The 18,905-nt window shown below is 34.0% G+C and overlaps 7 protein-coding genes and 2 pseudogenes across 7 annotated transcripts; all 9 read left to right on the plus strand.

Annotated features, from left to right (window-relative positions):
- Positions 1-3,792: 3,792 nt before the first annotated feature.
- LOC145838974 (histone H3) lies at positions 3,793-4,203 on the plus strand. Its single transcript, XM_082946590.1, has one exon. It carries the CDS (start codon positions 3,793-3,795, stop codon positions 4,201-4,203), a length of 411 nt encoding a protein of 136 aa, XP_082802716.1.
- A 180-nt stretch (positions 4,204-4,383) lies between these two features.
- Positions 4,384-4,695, plus strand: LOC145838975 (histone H4-like). The gene has a single exon (XM_082946592.1). The coding sequence runs from the start codon at positions 4,384-4,386 to the stop codon at positions 4,693-4,695; it is 312 nt and encodes a 103-aa protein (XP_082802718.1).
- Positions 4,696-4,877: 182 nt separating this feature from the next.
- On the plus strand, positions 4,878-5,244 carry LOC145838314 (histone H2A-like; annotated as a pseudogene).
- Positions 5,245-5,408: 164 nt separating this feature from the next.
- On the plus strand, positions 5,409-5,768 carry LOC145838976 (histone H2B 1/2-like). The gene has a single exon (XM_082946593.1). The coding sequence runs from the start codon at positions 5,409-5,411 to the stop codon at positions 5,766-5,768; it is 360 nt and encodes a 119-aa protein (XP_082802719.1).
- A 5,187-nt stretch (positions 5,769-10,955) lies between these two features.
- Positions 10,956-11,366, plus strand: LOC145838977 (histone H3). The gene has a single exon (XM_082946594.1). The coding sequence runs from the start codon at positions 10,956-10,958 to the stop codon at positions 11,364-11,366; it is 411 nt and encodes a 136-aa protein (XP_082802720.1).
- Positions 11,367-11,546: 180 nt separating this feature from the next.
- Positions 11,547-11,858, plus strand: LOC145838978 (histone H4-like). Its single transcript, XM_082946595.1, has one exon. The coding sequence runs from the start codon at positions 11,547-11,549 to the stop codon at positions 11,856-11,858; it is 312 nt and encodes a 103-aa protein (XP_082802721.1).
- Positions 11,859-12,040: 182 nt separating this feature from the next.
- Positions 12,041-12,407, plus strand: LOC145838315 (histone H2A-like; annotated as a pseudogene).
- A 164-nt stretch (positions 12,408-12,571) lies between these two features.
- Positions 12,572-12,931, plus strand: LOC145838980 (histone H2B 1/2-like). The gene has a single exon (XM_082946596.1). It carries the CDS (start codon positions 12,572-12,574, stop codon positions 12,929-12,931), a length of 360 nt encoding a protein of 119 aa, XP_082802722.1.
- Positions 12,932-18,190: 5,259 nt separating this feature from the next.
- LOC145838981 (histone H3-like) lies at positions 18,191-18,601 on the plus strand. The gene has a single exon (XM_082946597.1). The coding sequence runs from the start codon at positions 18,191-18,193 to the stop codon at positions 18,599-18,601; it is 411 nt and encodes a 136-aa protein (XP_082802723.1).
- The last annotated feature ends 304 nt before the right edge of the window (positions 18,602-18,905 follow it).

Genomic DNA, 18,905 nt, shown 5'->3' on the forward strand with positions numbered 1-18,905 from the left:
TTTATTTAAGGTCTGATTGTCAAATAAGTATTAGTTTTATTTATCAGAATGCAAATGAAACAATAAAAAACTGTTTAAAAGTTGAACAGTGAAACTAATGTAGACAACAGTGATTGTTTAAAACAAACATACAATTGAAATAATCTTTCTGCTTACAAAGCTCATACTTGTTTTGTTGAACTCATTTTTTCTGTGGCTATGACAAATTACAAAATGATTCCACGGTAAAAAAGAACAGCTTGTTACAATTTTTTGTAACTCTTTTTTAAACTATGTATGAGACAACTCAAAACGACGATACTTGTTTGTTTTAAGCTATGTACTTTTTAAATCTAAAGATTAGGTGGATCACCAATTAATTACACAAGCTACTAATGACTACTAAACTCAACAACACAAATAAACATACTTAATCAACTTTGTGGTGATAAAGAATCAAAAACATATTTTCTTCCAAGTTATAAAACCTATTATTTATTAAATACCTAGCTTGCCAAATTTCTCTACTATACTTTTTTTATGCAACTGTTAAGAAGGGAACTCTGGCTAGATAACTGCTCTAATCCTTACTTTATTGCTTACTATTATCGAATGCTTAGTGAAAAGCTTTAACTAACTTGAGTGTCTTTTTCGTGGCCTTTTTCCTTTTAACTTTCTTTTCCAAATAAAACTTATTCTCATTAACTTTGTGGACATTTTTTAATTCAATATTTCATTTGTTTTTTAGTTTATTAAAAAAAAAACTGTGCCTACGTCACTGTAAAATCTATTTGTATTTTTCAATGAAAATAGTACGCTTAAACAGAAATAAAAATAAAACTTTGACTTATTAACTGAAAACGTTTTAAACTGTTAATAACAAACAATGTTTAGTGTCCTTAAAAAATACTGTTCAATTACAATTAAACTACAACTGAAACATGCTTAACAATTCAAAACTGGTGTAACACATAAATGTAAACAACATCGATTGTTCAAAAGAAAGAGAACACTATTAACAAGTACACAATTTACAAAACAAAATACCTTAATAAAATGATGAACTTGTATATATAAATCGTTTATATTACATCTACTTACTTGATTTAAGCTTTCTAATCTTGTCAAGCATATGAAATAAACCAATTGATTAGCTAAAACATGGTACAAAGAAAAGAAGTAAAAAACTTGTTACCACTTGTTTGTTACCCTTATGTACGCTATACATAAGAAAACTAAAATTACTGTAACTTGTTGCTTTAAGCTGTGTAGTTTTTATAAATCTAAAGAAGAAAAAAAACTGGACAAAGCAAAACCAAAACTTTTTTAGCCTTCATTTTTTACAGCTTATTATGTGATGGTACAAGTTCCATAATAGGCAAACAACAATGTAAAACTTTAAATCAAGCAAATACTTTGTTTTATATGGTCTATAATTTAATAAGATAACAGTTACTTTGTTTCAAGTTTATATGTTATTGCTACAACAGCTATGTTCTTAACGACATCCGAGAATAAAATGTAACTTATCCTAAGCTGTGTTTTTAACTACATTAACAGTAAGTTAGAGATAACTAGTTACGAATTTTGAAAAGCAAAACATTTAGTCAATGAAATAAATGGTACAGAACATTATGATTAATCTAGGTTGAGTAAACTAGGAAATCACTATTAGCAGTAAAGCAGTTAAAACACATGTTTAACTTGGTAAACACTTCAATCGTAAACTTTAAAAAACAGTACTGTTGTTGTTTCAAAATATGTGTCAAGAAAGTAGTAAGTTGTTCTATGTTGTTTCGACTGACTTTAAATTTATGAGAAGTGACAAAACAAAGTTTGAAAAAAAAACTTAATTGCATTATTTTCCAGTTAAAAAGTTTCAAAGATAGATTGAAAGGTTATGAGTGCTGATTGTAAACAAAGCTTTATTCAAACACTAAGTTTGTCAATCTTATTTCAAAACTTTTTCATTTCGATTTTCTTACTCGATTTTATTTTGTATATAATGCTGCTTAAAAAATAAACCAACCTCTTTTTTTACGTATAATTTTTCATCCAAAAGGTATCAGCTTTTGTTTAAGTTCAAATTTAGTGCTAGTGTGCATAAGCTTTTTCGACTTATTTACTTCTTTGAATTTAATTAACTTTATTTTGTTCGGAAAATTTACAACCAAATCCATTTGTTCACTTTTATCAGCACACTTTATTCGGTTGAAATCTGCAAAGTTAAAGTTCTTAGTTTGATCAAGGTTTAAGTTTAACGAGCAAAATTGCATCAGTTATTTTTTAAACTGTATAACACCTTGAATCAGTTGTTTGAAACACTAATTTTATGTTAAACTACTTACCTGTTAAACTAGTTTTCATATACACTGAAAAATAATAAAATTTGTGTTTAAATGTAGTTTACAACTTTCAAACAAGTATCATCATAGTTACTGTACAGCACGTTTTTGAAAGGTTGTTTGGAAAACTTTGTTGTAAGGTAAGTTACTAGTATGTGCAAGAACAAAGTTGTCTAGTCTGTTTAATAAAAGTTTTGAGTACATTGCTTATGAGTATATTGATTATGAGTAATCATAACTAGTAAAGCTAAACAAAATGAACTCTTTTATTCTTTTGGAATTACTTTTTACACATTTTTTTACACATAAAAAGTTTGAGGTAAAAAAAACCTTGTGCTTTGTTAAAACTTTATTACTTTAGGTGAGCGGCAAAGGAAAACTCAGTCGGAAGTGTGTTAACATGTTTTGTTTCATTTATGTTTTTTTTAATGTATTTAGAGGTGTGCTGTAAGATACAGGCTGTTATTTCTTGACTTTTCAAACTAATGATTTTAAAAAAATTACTTTTAGAAAAAGTTAGATATGGTTTCTTTCTTACTGGAACTTTTTCAACATTCGTAATAAGACAACTAAGTTTTTATAAGCATATATGTATTAAACAAACATGCTAATGCTTATATTAAGAAGTAAAAGGTACCTTGCAAAGCATAACTGCTCAACAGTCAATTCGTCACAGTCAGTAACTCTTGCAAGTATCGTTTTGGGTCGCTTTAATATTCATTCATCATGTCTACCACAGCAGTAGCAGCAGTACCAGCGCCAGCCGCAGCCAGGTCTTCCAAGAGACCAAGCGCCAAGAAGGCAGAGCACCCTACTTACAGGGAAATGATTAGCTCTGCCCTTGGAGCAATGAAGGAACGAAAAGGTACATCCCGCCAGAAGATACAAAAGTTTATCGCGGACACCTACAAGCTTGACCTCACAGCTTCTAATTCTCACTTGAAGAGAGCACTTACCAGCGGCGTGACCAAAGGTGCTTTTCTCCAGACTACTGGAAAAGGCGCTTCTGGCTCGTTCAAGCTTGCTCCAATGCCAGCTGCTGGGCCCAAGAAGAGGACAAAGAAAGTAGCTAAAAAGCCAGCAGCAAAGAAGGCCCCAGCTAAAAAACCAAAAAAGAAGTGTGCTCCCAAGAAGGCTGCAAAAAAACCAGCAGCCAAAAAGCGACCTGCTAAAAAGTGCGCTCCTAAGAAGGCAGCATCTAAAAAAGCTGCAAGCAAGAAGAAGAAAGTAACCAAGAAGAAGCCGGCAGCCAAAAAAGCATCCAAGAAGAAGAGCTGCAAAAAATAAGTTGTTCTTTTACCCAAGGTCCTTTTCAGGACCACTCTAACAAAATATAACGTAACTCAAAATGCATAAAACAATGCTAAGTTGAAAGTATGCAAATTAGACTACACAGCGGAATCGCTCGCGTCCGTGTCTATGCGAACAGTATATAAACTGTCTTGCAACAAACAGTTTTATCATCAAAATGGCTCGTACTAAGCAAACCGCTCGTAAGTCAACCGGAGGCAAGGCTCCAAGGAAACAGCTCGCCACCAAGGCCGCTCGCAAGAGCGCACCCGCTACCGGAGGTGTGAAGAAGCCACATCGCTACAGGCCCGGCACAGTTGCTCTGAGAGAAATTAGACGCTACCAGAAGTCAACTGAGCTTCTTTTGCGCAAGTTGCCTTTCCAGCGTCTGGTACGCGAAATAGCTCAAGACTTCAAAACTGACTTGAGGTTTCAAAGCAGTGCCGTTATGGCTTTGCAAGAAGCAAGCGAGGCGTACCTCGTTGGTTTGTTCGAAGATACTAACCTTTGCGCGATCCACGCCAAGCGTGTGACAATCATGCCCAAAGACATCCAGCTCGCCAGGAGAATGCGTGGCGAAAGAGCTTAAGCGTTAGCTAAAACCGGTCCTTTTCAGGGCCACCTTTAAACTTTGACAGCGAGAAAAACTTAGCCAAATGTAAGTTAAGAGACTTTTTTGAGTATGCAAATTAGTTAGTAGTAACCGTACGCGTCCGTAACAGCTTGTATATAAACTCGACGCACTGACGAAATAAGTATATTCAACAACATGTCTGGACGCGGCAAAGGAGGTAAAGGCTTGGGAAAGGGAGGTGCTAAGCGCCATCGCAAAGTGCTTCGCGATAACATCCAAGGCATCACGAAGCCGGCAATCCGCCGTTTGGCTCGCCGAGGCGGAGTTAAGCGAATCTCGGGACTGATTTACGAAGAAACGAGAGGCGTCATGAAAGTTTTCTTGGAAAATGTTATTCGCGATGCAGTAACATACACAGAGCACGCCAAGCGCAAGACCGTCACAGCACTCGACGTCGTGTACGCACTCAAGCGTCAAGGAAGAACCTTGTACGGCTTCGGTGGCTAATCGCTTTTAGCAAACCCGGTCCTTTTTAGGACCACCTAATTCAATGTAAAAGTTTTACAACACTTTTGACAAGATTAAGCATTAGCTATGACATATGCAAATTAGTTTTTCGTTCGACGCGGTTAGGTATGAGTTTTATATTGAGCTGTGCAAGCTATCATCACAATCATTCAAACAACAAAATGTCAGGACGTGGTAAAGGATCAAAACTCAAATCTAAGCCGAAGAGCAGGTCTTCCCGTGCAGGACTGCAGTTTCCAGTCGGTCGCGTGCACCGGCAACTACAGCCAAAGAGTCGGAGCTGGTGCTCCAGTTTATCTGGCTGCCGTTCTCGAGTACTTGAGCGCAGAAGTGCTCGAGCTTGCCGGTAACGCTGCTCGAGACAACAAGAAAAGCAGGATCATTCCTCGCCATTTGCAACTAGCTATTCGCAACGACGAAGAGTTGAACAAACTTCTCGGAGGCGTCACAATTGCTCAAGGTGGTGTTCTTCCAAACATCCAGGCAGTACTATTGCCTAAGAAGACCGCTTCAAAAAAGTCAGCCTAAGTTAAAAAAAAACCAGGTCCTTTTCAGGACCACCAAAATATTTACAACAAACGAGAGAATTGTGAAGTGAGAGAAACCAGCTATCGTTCGCGTACGGAACTATGCTAATTTGCATAATTTTTCAGTATATAAACTGGCGCCGAGACAGAGGTCCACGCATCATCATGACAGCAACCAAAGGCGCGAAGAAGTCAGTAGCCAAGACCGCTCCGGTCGACGGCAAGAAGAAGCGAAGGAGGAGGAACAAAGAAAGCTTTGGCATCTACGTGTACAAAGTTTTGAAGCAAGTGCACCCCGACACCGGAATTTCCAGCAAGGCAATGGGAATCATGAACTCATTTGTCAACGACATCTTCGAGCGCATTGCAGCAGAGGCTTCACGTTTGGCTCATTACAACAAGAGGTCAACTGTTAGCAGCCGCGAAATTCAAACTGCTGTCAGGCTCTTGCTCCCCGGCGAGTTGTCAAAGCACGCAGTTTCAGAAGGAACTAAAGCTGTTACCAAATACACCAGCTCAAAATAAACGCTAAACAACCGGTCCTTTTTAGGACCACCATTTGAATAGAACCAGCTGTTCATGTTTACTTAAAGTACAAGAATATAAGCTTAGTACAAATAAATTCTTATTTGTGTAAATTAAAAACTCATATACTTGAATGAACACACTTTTTTTTTTGTTTCAAATACTTTATAAACTTGTAACTCGTTATATTGTAGAAAAAGCATTGCATTAGTCTAAAAACAGTAGTAGTGCTTGTTATCAAATGGTTTGTAAAAGATGTTTAACTAACTTGATTTTGTTGTCCGTAAGATTTTTCATCTGAATACTTTTTGTACAAAACATTTCATTTGCTGAAGTTCTGTTGAAACATTCAATAAATAAGTGCTTACAAAAAAGTATCATCTTTTTAAACATAAATGTATATCACTTATAACATGCAAAAACTTAGTTGTAACTTTATTTTAAGTTGTTGTTGATTATTAGTAACACAACCGAGCTTTAACTTTTTAAACGAGTTCTTCTTATCAACTTAACTGCAATTGAAGCCATGTAACACGTTTTGAAAAGTTACGAATACATAAATGAATACAAAAATGGTTGTTCAAAACAAAAAATTACAGATGTGTTTTTCAAGTAAAATAACATATTCCTTCTTTCAAAGCTAACTTCTGTTTAGCATATTCAAGAAACATTTTCAATTCAAAACATAAACACACAAAACAAACCAGCTCATTGGTTGAAACTTGGTAAAACACAAAAAAGTAACTGCTTGTACTTTTTTAAGTAATTTATTATTCTAGTTTTCAATGTAAAAGGTACTTGTTTTAACTAGATATGACACAACTTACTGACCTTTAACAACTCTAGTAGTTTGTTGAAAGTTATGTTTCTACATATCTAAAGTAATCAGGACCACCAGTTGATTTAAGCAGCTACTAATGTCGAGTAAACAGTGTCTAACAAGCTTAAACTAAGCGACAAAAAAATGTACAAATTTGTATCTACATTGTGCGTGTTGGTAAAAAGTAACAGTTAGTGTATTTCAATAACTTCTAAATAAACTTTCTAAAACTGAATTTCTCTGTTTTTATTTCTACTAGTTAGTTACACTTACTTTAGTTTTTGTAGTTCCACTTGACATTTTAAACTACTTTTGATAATGTAGAATAAGTTTTTCTGCTTCACTAGTATTTAAATGTTAGGTAAAAATATTTTTTAATGGGAATTTTCTTGTTTAACTTATTGTTTAAACAAAACTTATTCTAGTTCATTTTACTTTGTAAACTTGTTTTTCAAACACTCAATAGATATTTGTTGTTAGTTTAATAAAAAAATCAATCTGTCACTAAATAAAAATTTATGCTTAAATAAGACATTATATTAAATGAGAAGAAAAATTTACTTTGCGTTGATACTAAAAATGCTCAATGATATTTATTTAAGGTCTGATTGTCAAATAAGTATTAGTTTTATTTATCAGAATGCAAATGAAACAATAAAAAACTGTTTAAAAGTTGAACAGTGAAACTAATGTAGACAACAGTGATTGTTTAAAACAAACATACAATTGAAATAATCTTTCTGCTTACAAAGCTCATACTTGTTTTGTTGAACTCGTTTTTTCTGTGGCTATGACAAATTACAAAATGATTCCACGGTAAAAAAGAACAGCTTGTTACAATTTTTTGTAACTCTTTTTTAAACTATGTATGAGACAACTCAAAACGACGATACTTGTTTGTTTTAAGCTATGTACTTTTTAAATCTAAAGATTAGGTGGATCACCAATTAATTACACAAGCTACTAATGACTACTAAACTCAACAACACAAATAAACATACTTAATCAACTTTGTGGTGATAAAGAATCAAAAACATATTTTCTTCCAAGTTATAAAACCTATTATTTATTAAATACCTAGCTTGCCAAATTTCTCTACTATACTTTTTTTATGCAACTGTTAAGAAGGGAACTCTGGCTAGATAACTGCTCTAATCCTTACTTTATTGCTTACTATTATCGAATGCTTAGTGAAAAGCTTTAACTAACTTGAGTGTCTTTTTCGTGGCCTTTTTCCTTTTAACTTTCTTTTCCAAATAAAACTTATTCTCATTAACTTTGTGGACATTTTTTAATTCAATATTTCATTTGTTTTTTAGTTTATTAAAAAAAAAACTGTGCCTACGTCACTGTAAAATCTATTTGTATTTTTCAATGAAAATAGTACGCTTAAACAGAAATAAAAATAAAACTTTGACTTATTAACTGAAAACGTTTTAAACTGTTAATAACAAACAATGTTTAGTGTCCTTAAAAAATACTGTTCAATTACAATTAAACTACAACTGAAACATGCTTAACAATTCAAAACTGGTGTAACACATAAATGTAAACAACATCGATTGTTCAAAAGAAAGAGAACACTATTAACAAGTACACAATTTACAAAACAAAATACCTTAATAAAATGATGAACTTGTATATATAAATCGTTTATATTACATCTACTTACTTGATTTAAGCTTTCTAATCTTGTCAAGCATATGAAATAAACCAATTGATTAGCTAAAACATGGTACAAAGAAAAGAAGTAAAAAACTTGTTACCACTTGTTTGTTACCCTTATGTACGCTATACATAAGAAAACTAAAATTACTGTAACTTGTTGCTTTAAGCTGTGTAGTTTTTATAAATCTAAAGAAGAAAAAAAAACTGGACAAAGCAAAACCAAAACTTTTTTAGCCTTCATTTTTTACAGCTTATTATGTGATGGTACAAGTTCCATAATAGGCAAACAACAATGTAAAACTTTAAATCAAGCAAATACTTTGTTTTATATGGTCTATAATTTAATAAGATAACAGTTACTTTGTTTCAAGTTTATATGTTATTGCTACAACAGCTATGTTCTTAACGACATCCGAGAATAAAATGTAACTTATCCTAAGCTGTGTTTTTAACTACATTAACAGTAAGTTAGAGATAACTAGTTACGAATTTTGAAAAGCAAAACATTTAGTCAATGAAATAAATGGTACAGAACATTATGATTAATCTAGGTTGAGTAAACTAGGAAATCACTATTAGCAGTAAAGCAGTTAAAACACATGTTTAACTTGGTAAACACTTCAATCGTAAACTTTAAAAAACAGTACTGTTGTTGTTTCAAAATATGTGTCAAGAAAGTAGTAAGTTGTTCTATGTTGTTTCGACTGACTTTAAATTTATGAGAAGTGACAAAACAAAGTTTGAAAAAAAAACTTAATTGCATTATTTTCCAGTTAAAAAGTTTCAAAGATAGATTGAAAGGTTATGAGTGCTGATTGTAAACAAAGCTTTATTCAAACACTAAGTTTGTCAATCTTATTTCAAAACTTTTTCATTTCGATTTTCTTACTCGATTTTATTTTGTATATAATGCTGCTTAAAAAATAAACCAACCTCTTTTTTTACGTAAAATTTTTCATCCAAAAGGTATCAGCTTTTGTTTAAGTTCAAATTTAGTGCTAGTGTGCATAAGCTTTTTCGACTTATTTACTTCTTTGAATTTAATTAACTTTATTTTGTTCGGAAAATTTACAACCAAATCCATTTGTTCACTTTTATCAGCACACTTTATTCGGTTGAAATCTGCAAAGTTAAAGTTCTTAGTTTGATCAAGGTTTAAGTTTAACGAGCAAAATTGCATCAGTTATTTTTTAAACTGTATAACACCTTGAATCAGTTGTTTGAAACACTAATTTTATGTTAAACTACTTACCTGTTAAACTAGTTTTCATATACACTGAAAAATAACAAAATTTGTGTTTAAATGTAGTTTACAACTTTCAAACAAGTATCATCATAGTTACTGTACAGCACGTTTTTGAAAGGTTGTTTGGAAAACTTTGTTGTAAGGTAAGTTACTAGTATGTGCAAGAACAAAGTTGTCTAGTCTGTTTAATAAAAGTTTTGAGTACATTGCTTATGAGTATATTGATTATGAGTAATCATAACTAGTAAAGCTAAACAAAATGAACTCTTTTATTCTTTTGGAATTACTTTTTACACATTTTTTTACACATAAAAAGTTTGAGGTAAAAAAAACCTTGTGCTTTGTTAAAACTTTATTACTTTAGGTGAGCGGCAAAGGAAAACTCAGTCGGAAGTGTGTTAACATGTTTTGTTTCATTTATGTTTTTTTTAATGTATTTAGAGGTGTGCTGTAAGATACAGGCTGTTATTTCTTGACTTTTCAAACTAATGATTTTAAAAAAATTACTTTTAGAACAAGTTAGATATGGTTTCTTTCTTACTGGAACTTTTTCAACATTCGTAATAAGACAACTAAGTTTTTATAAGCATATATGTATTAAACAAACATGCTAATGCTTATATTAAGAAGTAAAAGGTACCTTGCAAAGCATAACTGCTCAACAGTCAATTCGTCACAGTCAGTAACTCTTGCAAGTATCGTTTTGGGTCGCTTTAATATTCATTCATCATGTCTACCACAGCAGTAGCAGCAGTACCAGCGCCAGCCGCAGCCAGGTCTTCCAAGAGACCAAGCGCCAAGAAGGCAGAGCACCCTACTTACAGGGAAATGATTAGCTCTGCCCTTGGAGCAATGAAGGAACGAAAAGGTACATCCCGCCAGAAGATACAAAAGTTTATCGCGGACACCTACAAGCTTGACCTCACAGCTTCTAATTCTCACTTGAAGAGAGCACTTACCAGCGGCGTGACCAAAGGTGCTTTTCTCCAGACTACTGGAAAAGGCGCTTCTGGCTCGTTCAAGCTTGCTCCAATGCCAGCTGCTGGGCCCAAGAAGAGGACAAAGAAAGTAGCTAAAAAGCCAGCAGCAAAGAAGGCCCCAGCTAAAAAACCAAAAAAGAAGTGTGCTCCCAAGAAGGCTGCAAAAAAACCAGCAGCCAAAAAGCGACCTGCTAAAAAGTGCGCTCCTAAGAAGGCAGCATCTAAAAAAGCTGCAAGCAAGAAGAAGAAAGTAACCAAGAAAGCATCCAAGAAGAAGAGCTGCAAAAAATAAGTTGTTCTTTTACCCAAGGTCCTTTTCAGGACCACTCTAACAAAATATAACGTAACTCAAAATGCATAAAACAATGCTAAGTTGAAAGTATGCAAATTAGACTACACAGCGGAATCGCTCGCGTCCGTGTCTATGCGAACAGTATATAAACTGTCTTGCAACAAACAGTTTTATCATCAAAATGGCTCGTACTAAGCAAACCGCTCGTAAGTCAACCGGAGGCAAGGCTCCAAGGAAACAGCTCGCCACCAAGGCCGCTCGCAAGAGCGCACCCGCTACCGGAGGTGTGAAGAAGCCACATCGCTACAGGCCCGGCACAGTTGCTCTGAGAGAAATTAGACGCTACCAGAAGTCAACTGAGCTTCTTTTGCGCAAGTTGCCTTTCCAGCGTCTGGTACGCGAAATAGCTCAAGACTTCAAAACTGACTTGAGGTTTCAAAGCAGTGCCGTTATGGCTTTGCAAGAAGCAAGCGAGGCGTACCTCGTTGGTTTGTTCGAAGATACTAACCTTTGCGCGATCCACGCCAAGCGTGTGACAATCATGCCCAAAGACATCCAGCTCGCCAGGAGAATGCGTGGCGAAAGAGCTTAAGCGTTAGCTAAAACCGGTCCTTTTCAGGGCCACCTTTAAACTTTGACAGCGAGAAAAACTTAGCCAAATGTAAGTTAAGAGACTTTTTTGAGTATGCAAATTAGTTAGTAGTAACCGTACGCGTCCGTAACAGCTTGTATATAAACTCGACGCACTGACGAAATAAGTATATTCAACAACATGTCTGGACGCGGCAAAGGAGGTAAAGGCTTGGGAAAGGGAGGTGCTAAGCGCCATCGCAAAGTGCTTCGCGATAACATCCAAGGCATCACGAAGCCGGCAATCCGCCGTTTGGCTCGCCGAGGCGGAGTTAAGCGAATCTCGGGACTGATTTACGAAGAAACGAGAGGCGTCATGAAAGTTTTCTTGGAAAATGTTATTCGCGATGCAGTAACATACACAGAGCACGCCAAGCGCAAGACCGTCACAGCACTCGACGTCGTGTACGCACTCAAGCGTCAAGGAAGAACCTTGTACGGCTTCGGTGGCTAATCGCTTTTAGCAAACCCGGTCCTTTTTAGGACCACCTAATTCAATGTAAAAGTTTTACAACACTTTTGACAAGATTAAGCATTAGCTATGACATATGCAAATTAGTTTTTCGTTCGACGCGGTTAGGTATGAGTTTTATATTGAGCTGTGCAAGCTATCATCACAATCATTCAAACAACAAAATGTCAGGACGTGGTAAAGGATCAAAACTCAAATCTAAGCCGAAGAGCAGGTCTTCCCGTGCAGGACTGCAGTTTCCAGTCGGTCGCGTGCACCGGCAACTACAGCCAAAGAGTCGGAGCTGGTGCTCCAGTTTATCTGGCTGCCGTTCTCGAGTACTTGAGCGCAGAAGTGCTCGAGCTTGCCGGTAACGCTGCTCGAGACAACAAGAAAAGCAGGATCATTCCTCGCCATTTGCAACTAGCTATTCGCAACGACGAAGAGTTGAACAAACTTCTCGGAGGCGTCACAATTGCTCAAGGTGGTGTTCTTCCAAACATCCAGGCAGTACTATTGCCTAAGAAGACCGCTTCAAAAAAGTCAGCCTAAGTTAAAAAAAAACCAGGTCCTTTTCAGGACCACCAAAATATTTACAACAAACGAGAGAATTGTGAAGTGAGAGAAACCAGCTATCGTTCGCGTACGGAACTATGCTAATTTGCATAATTTTTCAGTATATAAACTGGCGCCGAGACAGAGGTCCACGCATCATCATGACAGCAACCAAAGGCGCGAAGAAGTCAGTAGCCAAGACCGCTCCGGTCGACGGCAAGAAGAAGCGAAGGAGGAGGAACAAAGAAAGCTTTGGCATCTACGTGTACAAAGTTTTGAAGCAAGTGCACCCCGACACCGGAATTTCCAGCAAGGCAATGGGAATCATGAACTCATTTGTCAACGACATCTTCGAGCGCATTGCAGCAGAGGCTTCACGTTTGGCTCATTACAACAAGAGGTCAACTGTTAGCAGCCGCGAAATTCAAACTGCTGTCAGGCTCTTGCTCCCCGGCGAGTTGTCAAAGCACGCAGTTTCAGAAGGAACTAAAGCTGTTACCAAATACACCAGCTCAAAATAAACGCTAAACAACCGGTCCTTTTTAGGACCACCATTTGAATAGAACCAGCTGTTCATGTTTACTTAAAGTACAAGAATATAAGCTTAGTACAAATAAATTCTTATTTGTGTAAATTAAAAACTCATATACTTGAATGAACACACTTTTTTTTTTGTTTCAAATACTTTATAAACTTGTAACTCGTTATATTGTAGAAAAAGCATTGCATTAGTCTAAAAACAGTAGTAGTGCTTGTTATCAAATGGTTTGTAAAAGATGTTTAACTAACTTGATTTTGTTGTCCGTAAGATTTTTCATCTGAATACTTTTTGTACAAAACATTTCATTTGCTGAAGTTCTGTTGAAACATTCAATAAATAAGTGCTTACAAAAAAGTATCATCTTTTTAAACATAAATGTATATCACTTATAACATGCAAAAACTTAGTTGTAACTTTATTTTAAGTTGTTGTTGATTATTAGTAACACAACCGAGCTTTAACTTTTTAAACGAGTTCTTCTTATCAACTTAACTGCAATTGAAGCCATGTAACACGTTTTAAAAAGTTACGAATACATAAATGAATACAAAAATGGTTGTTCAAAACAAAAAATTACAGATGTGTTTTTCAAGTAAAATAACATATTCCTTCTTTCAAAGCTAACTTCTGTTTAGCATATTCAAGAAACATTTTCAATTCAAAACATAAACACACAAAACAAACCAGCTCATTGGTTGAAACTTGGTAAAACACAAAAAAGTAACTGCTTGTACTTTTTTAAGTAATTTATTATTCTAGTTTTCAATGTAAAAGGTACTTGTTTTAACTAGATATGACACAACTTACTGACCTTTAACAACTCTAGTAGTTTGTTGAAAGTTATGTTTCTACATATCTAAAGTAATCAGGACCACCAGTTGATTTAAGCAGCTACTAATGTCGAGTAAACAGTGTCTAACAAGCTTAAACTAAGCGACAAAAAAATGTACAAATTTGTATCTACATTGTGCGTGTTGGTAAAAAGTAACAGTTAGTGTATTTCAATAACTTCTAAATAAACTTTCTAAAACTGAATTTCTCTGTTTTTATTTCTACTAGTTAGTTACACTTACTTTAGTTTTTGTAGTTCCACTTGACATTTTAAACTACTTTTGATAATGTAGAATAAGTTTTTCTGCTTCACTAGTATTTAAATGTTAGGTAAAAATATTTTTTAATGGGAATTTTCTTGTTTAACTTATTGTTTAAACAAAACTTATTCTAGTTCATTTTACTTTGTAAACTTGTTTTTCAAACACTCAATAGATATTTGTTGTTAGTTTAATAAAAAAATCAATCTGTCACTAAATAAAAATTTATGCTTAAATAAGACATTATATTAAATGAGAAGAAAAATTTACTTTGCGTTGATACTAAAAATGCTCAATGATATTTATTTAAGGTCTGATTGTCAAATAAGTATTAGTTTTATTTATCAGAATGCAAATGAAACAATAAAAAACTGTTTAAAAGTTGAACAGTGAAACTAATGTAGACAACAGTGATTGTTTAAAACAAACATACAATTGAAATAATCTTTCTGCTTACAAAGCTCATACTTGTTTTGTTGAACTCATTTTTTCTGTGGCTATGACAAATTACAAAATGATTCCACGGTAAAAAAGAACAGCTTGTTACAATTTTTTGTAACTCTTTTTTAAACTATGTATGAGACAACTCAAAACGACGATACTTGTTTGTTTTAAGCTATGTACTTTTTAAATCTAAAGATTAGGTGGATCACCAATTAATTACACAAGCTACTAATGACTACTAAACTCAACAACACAAATAAACATACTTAATCAACTTTGTGGTGATAAAGAATCAAAAACATATTTTCTTCCAAGTTATAAAACCTATTATTTATTAAATACCTAGCTTGCCAAATTTCTCTACTATACTTTTTTTATGCAACTGTTAAGAAGGGAACTCTGGCTAGATAACTGCTCTAATCCTTACTTTATTGCTTACTATTATCGAATGCTTAGTGAAAAGCTTTAACTAACTTGAGTGTCTTTTTCGTGGCCTTTTTCCTTTTAACTTTCTTTTCCAAATAAAACTTATTCTCATTAACTTTGTGGACATTTTTTAATTCAATATTTCATTTGTTTTTTAGTTTATTAAAAAAAAAACTGTGCCTACGTCACTGTAAAATCTATTTGTATTTTTCAATGAAAATAGTACGCTTAAACAGAAATAAAAATAAAACTTTGACTTATTAACTGAAAACGTTTTAAACTGTTAATAACAAACAATGTTTAGTGTCCTTAAAAAATACTGTTCAATTACAATTAAACTACAACTGAAACATGCTTAACAATTCAAAACTGGTGTAACACATAAATGTAAACAACATCGATTGTTCAAAAGAAAGAGAACACTATTAACAAGTACACAATTTACAAAACAAAATACCTTAATAAAATGATGAACTTGTATATATAAATCGTTTATATTACATCTACTTACTTGATTTAAGCTTTCTAATCTTGTCAAGCATATGAAATAAACCAATTGATTAGCTAAAACATGGTACAAAGAAAAGAAGTAAAAAACTTGTTACCACTTGTTTGTTACCCTTATGTACGCTATACATAAGAAAACTAAAATTACTGTAACTTGTTGCTTTAAGCTGTGTAGTTTTTATAAATCTAAAGAAGAAAAAAAAACTGGACAAAGCAAAACCAAAACTTTTTTAGCCTTCATTTTTTACAGCTTATTATGTGATGGTACAAGTTCCATAATAGGCAAACAACAATGTAAAACTTTAAATCAAGCAAATACTTTGTTTTATATGGTCTATAATTTAATAAGATAACAGTTACTTTGTTTCAAGTTTATATGTTATTGCTACAACAGCTATGTTCTTAACGACATCCGAGAATAAAATGTAACTTATCCTAAGCTGTGTTTTTAACTACATTAACAGTAAGTTAGAGATAACTAGTTACGAATTTTGAAAAGCAAAACATTTAGTCAATGAAATAAATGGTACAGAACATTATGATTAATCTAGGTTGAGTAAACTAGGAAATCACTATTAGCAGTAAAGCAGTTAAAGCACATGTTTAACTTGGTAAACACTTCAATCGTAAACTTTAAAAAACAGTACTGTTGTTGTTTCAAAATATGTGTCAAGAAAGTAGTAAGTTGTTCTATGTTGTTTCGACTGACTTTAAATTTATGAGAAGTGACAAAACAAAGTTTGAAAAAAAAACTTAATTGCATTATTTTCCAGTTAAAAAGTTTCAAAGATAGATTGAAAGGTTATGAGTGCTGATTGTAAACAAAGCTTTATTCAAACACTAAGTTTGTCAATCTTATTTCAAAACTTTTTCATTTCGATTTTCTTACTCGATTTTATTTTGTATATAATGCTGCTTAAAAAATAAACCAACCTCTTTTTTTACGTAAAATTTTTCATCCAAAAGGTATCAGCTTTTGTTTAAGTTCAAATTTAGTGCTAGTGTGCATAAGCTTTTTCGACTTATTTACTTCTTTGAATTTAATTAACTTTATTTTGTTCGGAAAATTTACAACCAAATCCATTTGTTCACTTTTATCAGCACACTTTATTCGGTTGAAATCTGCAAAGTTAAAGTTCTTAGTTTGATCAAGGTTTAAGTTTAACGAGCAAAATTGCATCAGTTATTTTTTAAACTGTATAACACCTTGAATCAGTTGTTTGAAACACTAATTTTATGTTAAACTACTTACCTGTTAAACTAGTTTTCATATACACTGAAAAATAATAAAATTTGTGTTTAAATATAGTTTACAACTTTCAAACAAGTATCATCATAGTTACTGTACAGCACGTTTTTGAAAGGTTGTTTGGAAAACTTTGTTGTAAGGTAAGTTACTAGTATGTGCAAGAACAAAGTTGTCTAGTCTGTTTAATAAAAGTTTTGAGTACATTGCTTATGAGTATATTGATTATGAGTAATCATAACTAGTAAAGCTAAACAAAATGAACTCTTTTATTCTTTTGGAATTACTTTTTACACATTAGTTTAAACTGTAATTGACTTGAACATACTTGATAGAACTTACGATTAACAAAACTCCATGAAATCGAAATAATGAAATTTTGTTCAAGTTTGAGGTAAAAAAAACCTTGTGCTTTGTTAAAACTTTATTACTTTAGGTGAGCGGCAAAGGAAAACTCAGTCGGAAGTGTGTTAACATGTTTTGTTTCATTTATGTTTTTTTTAATGTATTTAGAGGTGTGCTGTAAGATACAGGCTGTTATTTCTTGACTTTTCAAACTAATGATTTTAAAAAAATTACTTTTAGAACAAGTTAGATATGGTTTCTTTCTTACTGGAACTTTTTCAACATTCGTAATAAGACAACTAAGTTTTTATAAGCATATATGTATTAAACAAACATGCTAATGCTTATATTAAGAAGTAAAAGGTACCTTGCAAAGCATAACTGCTCAACAGTCAATTCGTCACAGTCAGTAACTCTTGCAAGTATCGTTTTGGGTCGCTTTAATATTCATTCATCATGTCTACCACAGCAGTAGCAGCAGTACCAGCGCCAGCCGCAGCCAGGTCTTCCAAGAGACCAAGCGCCAAGAAGGCAGAGCACCCTACTTACAGGGAAATGATTAGCTCTGCCCTTGGAGCAATGAAGGAACGAAAAGGTACATCCCGCCAGAAGATACAAAAGTTTATCGCGGACACCTACAAGCTTGACCTCACAGCTTCTAATTCTCACTTGAAGAGAGCACTTACCAGCGGCGTGACCAAAGGTGCTTTTCTCCAGACTACTGGAAAAGGCGCTTCTGGCTCGTTCAAGCTTGCTCCAATGCCAGCTGCTGGGCCCAAGAAGAGGACAAAGAAAGTAGCTAAAAAGCCAGCAGCAAAGAAGGCCCCAGCTAAAAAACCAAAAAAGAAGTGTGCTCCCAAGAAGGCTGCAAAAAAACCAGCAGCCAAAAAGCGACCTGCTAAAAAGTGCGCTCCTAAGAAGGCAGCATCTAAAAAAGCTGCAAGCAAGAAGAAGAAAGTAACCAAGAAAGCATCCAAGAAGAAGAGCTGCAAAAAATAAGTTGTTCTTTTACCCAAGGTCCTTTTCAGGACCACTCTAACAAAATATAACGTAACTCAAAATGCATAAAACAATGCTAAGTTGAAAGTATGCAAATTAGACTACACAGCGGAATCGCTCGCGTCCGTGTCTATGCGAACAGTATATAAACTGTCTTGCAACAATCAGTTTTATCATCAAAATGGCTCGTACTAAGCAAACCGCTCGTAAGTCAACCGGAGGCAAGGCTCCAAGAAAACAGCTCGCCACCAAGGCCGCTCGCAAGAGCGCACCCGCTACCGGAGGTGTGAAGAAGCCACATCGCTACAGGCCCGGCACAGTTGCTCTGAGAGAAATCAGACGCTACCAGAAGTCAACTGAGCTTCTTTTGCGCAAGTTGCCTTTCCAGCGTCTGGTACGCGAAATAGCTCAAGACTTCAAAACTGACTTGAGGTTCCAAAGCAGTGCCGTTATGGCTTTGCAAGAAGCAAGCGAGGCGTACCTCGTTGGTTTGTTCGAAGATACTAACCTTTGCGCGATCCACGCCAAGCGTGTGACAATCATGCCCATAGACATCCAGCTCGCCAGGAGAATGCGTGGCGAAAGAGTTTAAGCGTTAGCTAAAACCGGTCCTTTTAAGGGCCACCTTAAAACTTTGACAGTGAGAAAAACTTAAGATATAGACTAATTTGGATGTTATTAACAAATTGAAATTTTTTTTGGCTAGTTATAAAAAAAGCTATTTTTTAATAATTTTTCAGTTTTTTATTTTTTAAAGTGGTACTTATGTCTTTAATGAAAAAGTGAAAACTGGAGTTTTTATGGTATTCAATTATGTTACTTGAAGATTTTAAATGTCATTAATATAACTTATAAAAAAGTTTGTTTATTATATTAAATACTGAGTTATTTTAAAG

This window comes from Thalia democratica, chromosome 6 (genome assembly GCF_965202585.1).
Source record: "Thalia democratica chromosome 6, ktThaDemo2.hap1.1, whole genome shotgun sequence".
Taxonomy (NCBI): domain Eukaryota; kingdom Metazoa; phylum Chordata; class Thaliacea; order Salpida; family Salpidae; genus Thalia; species Thalia democratica.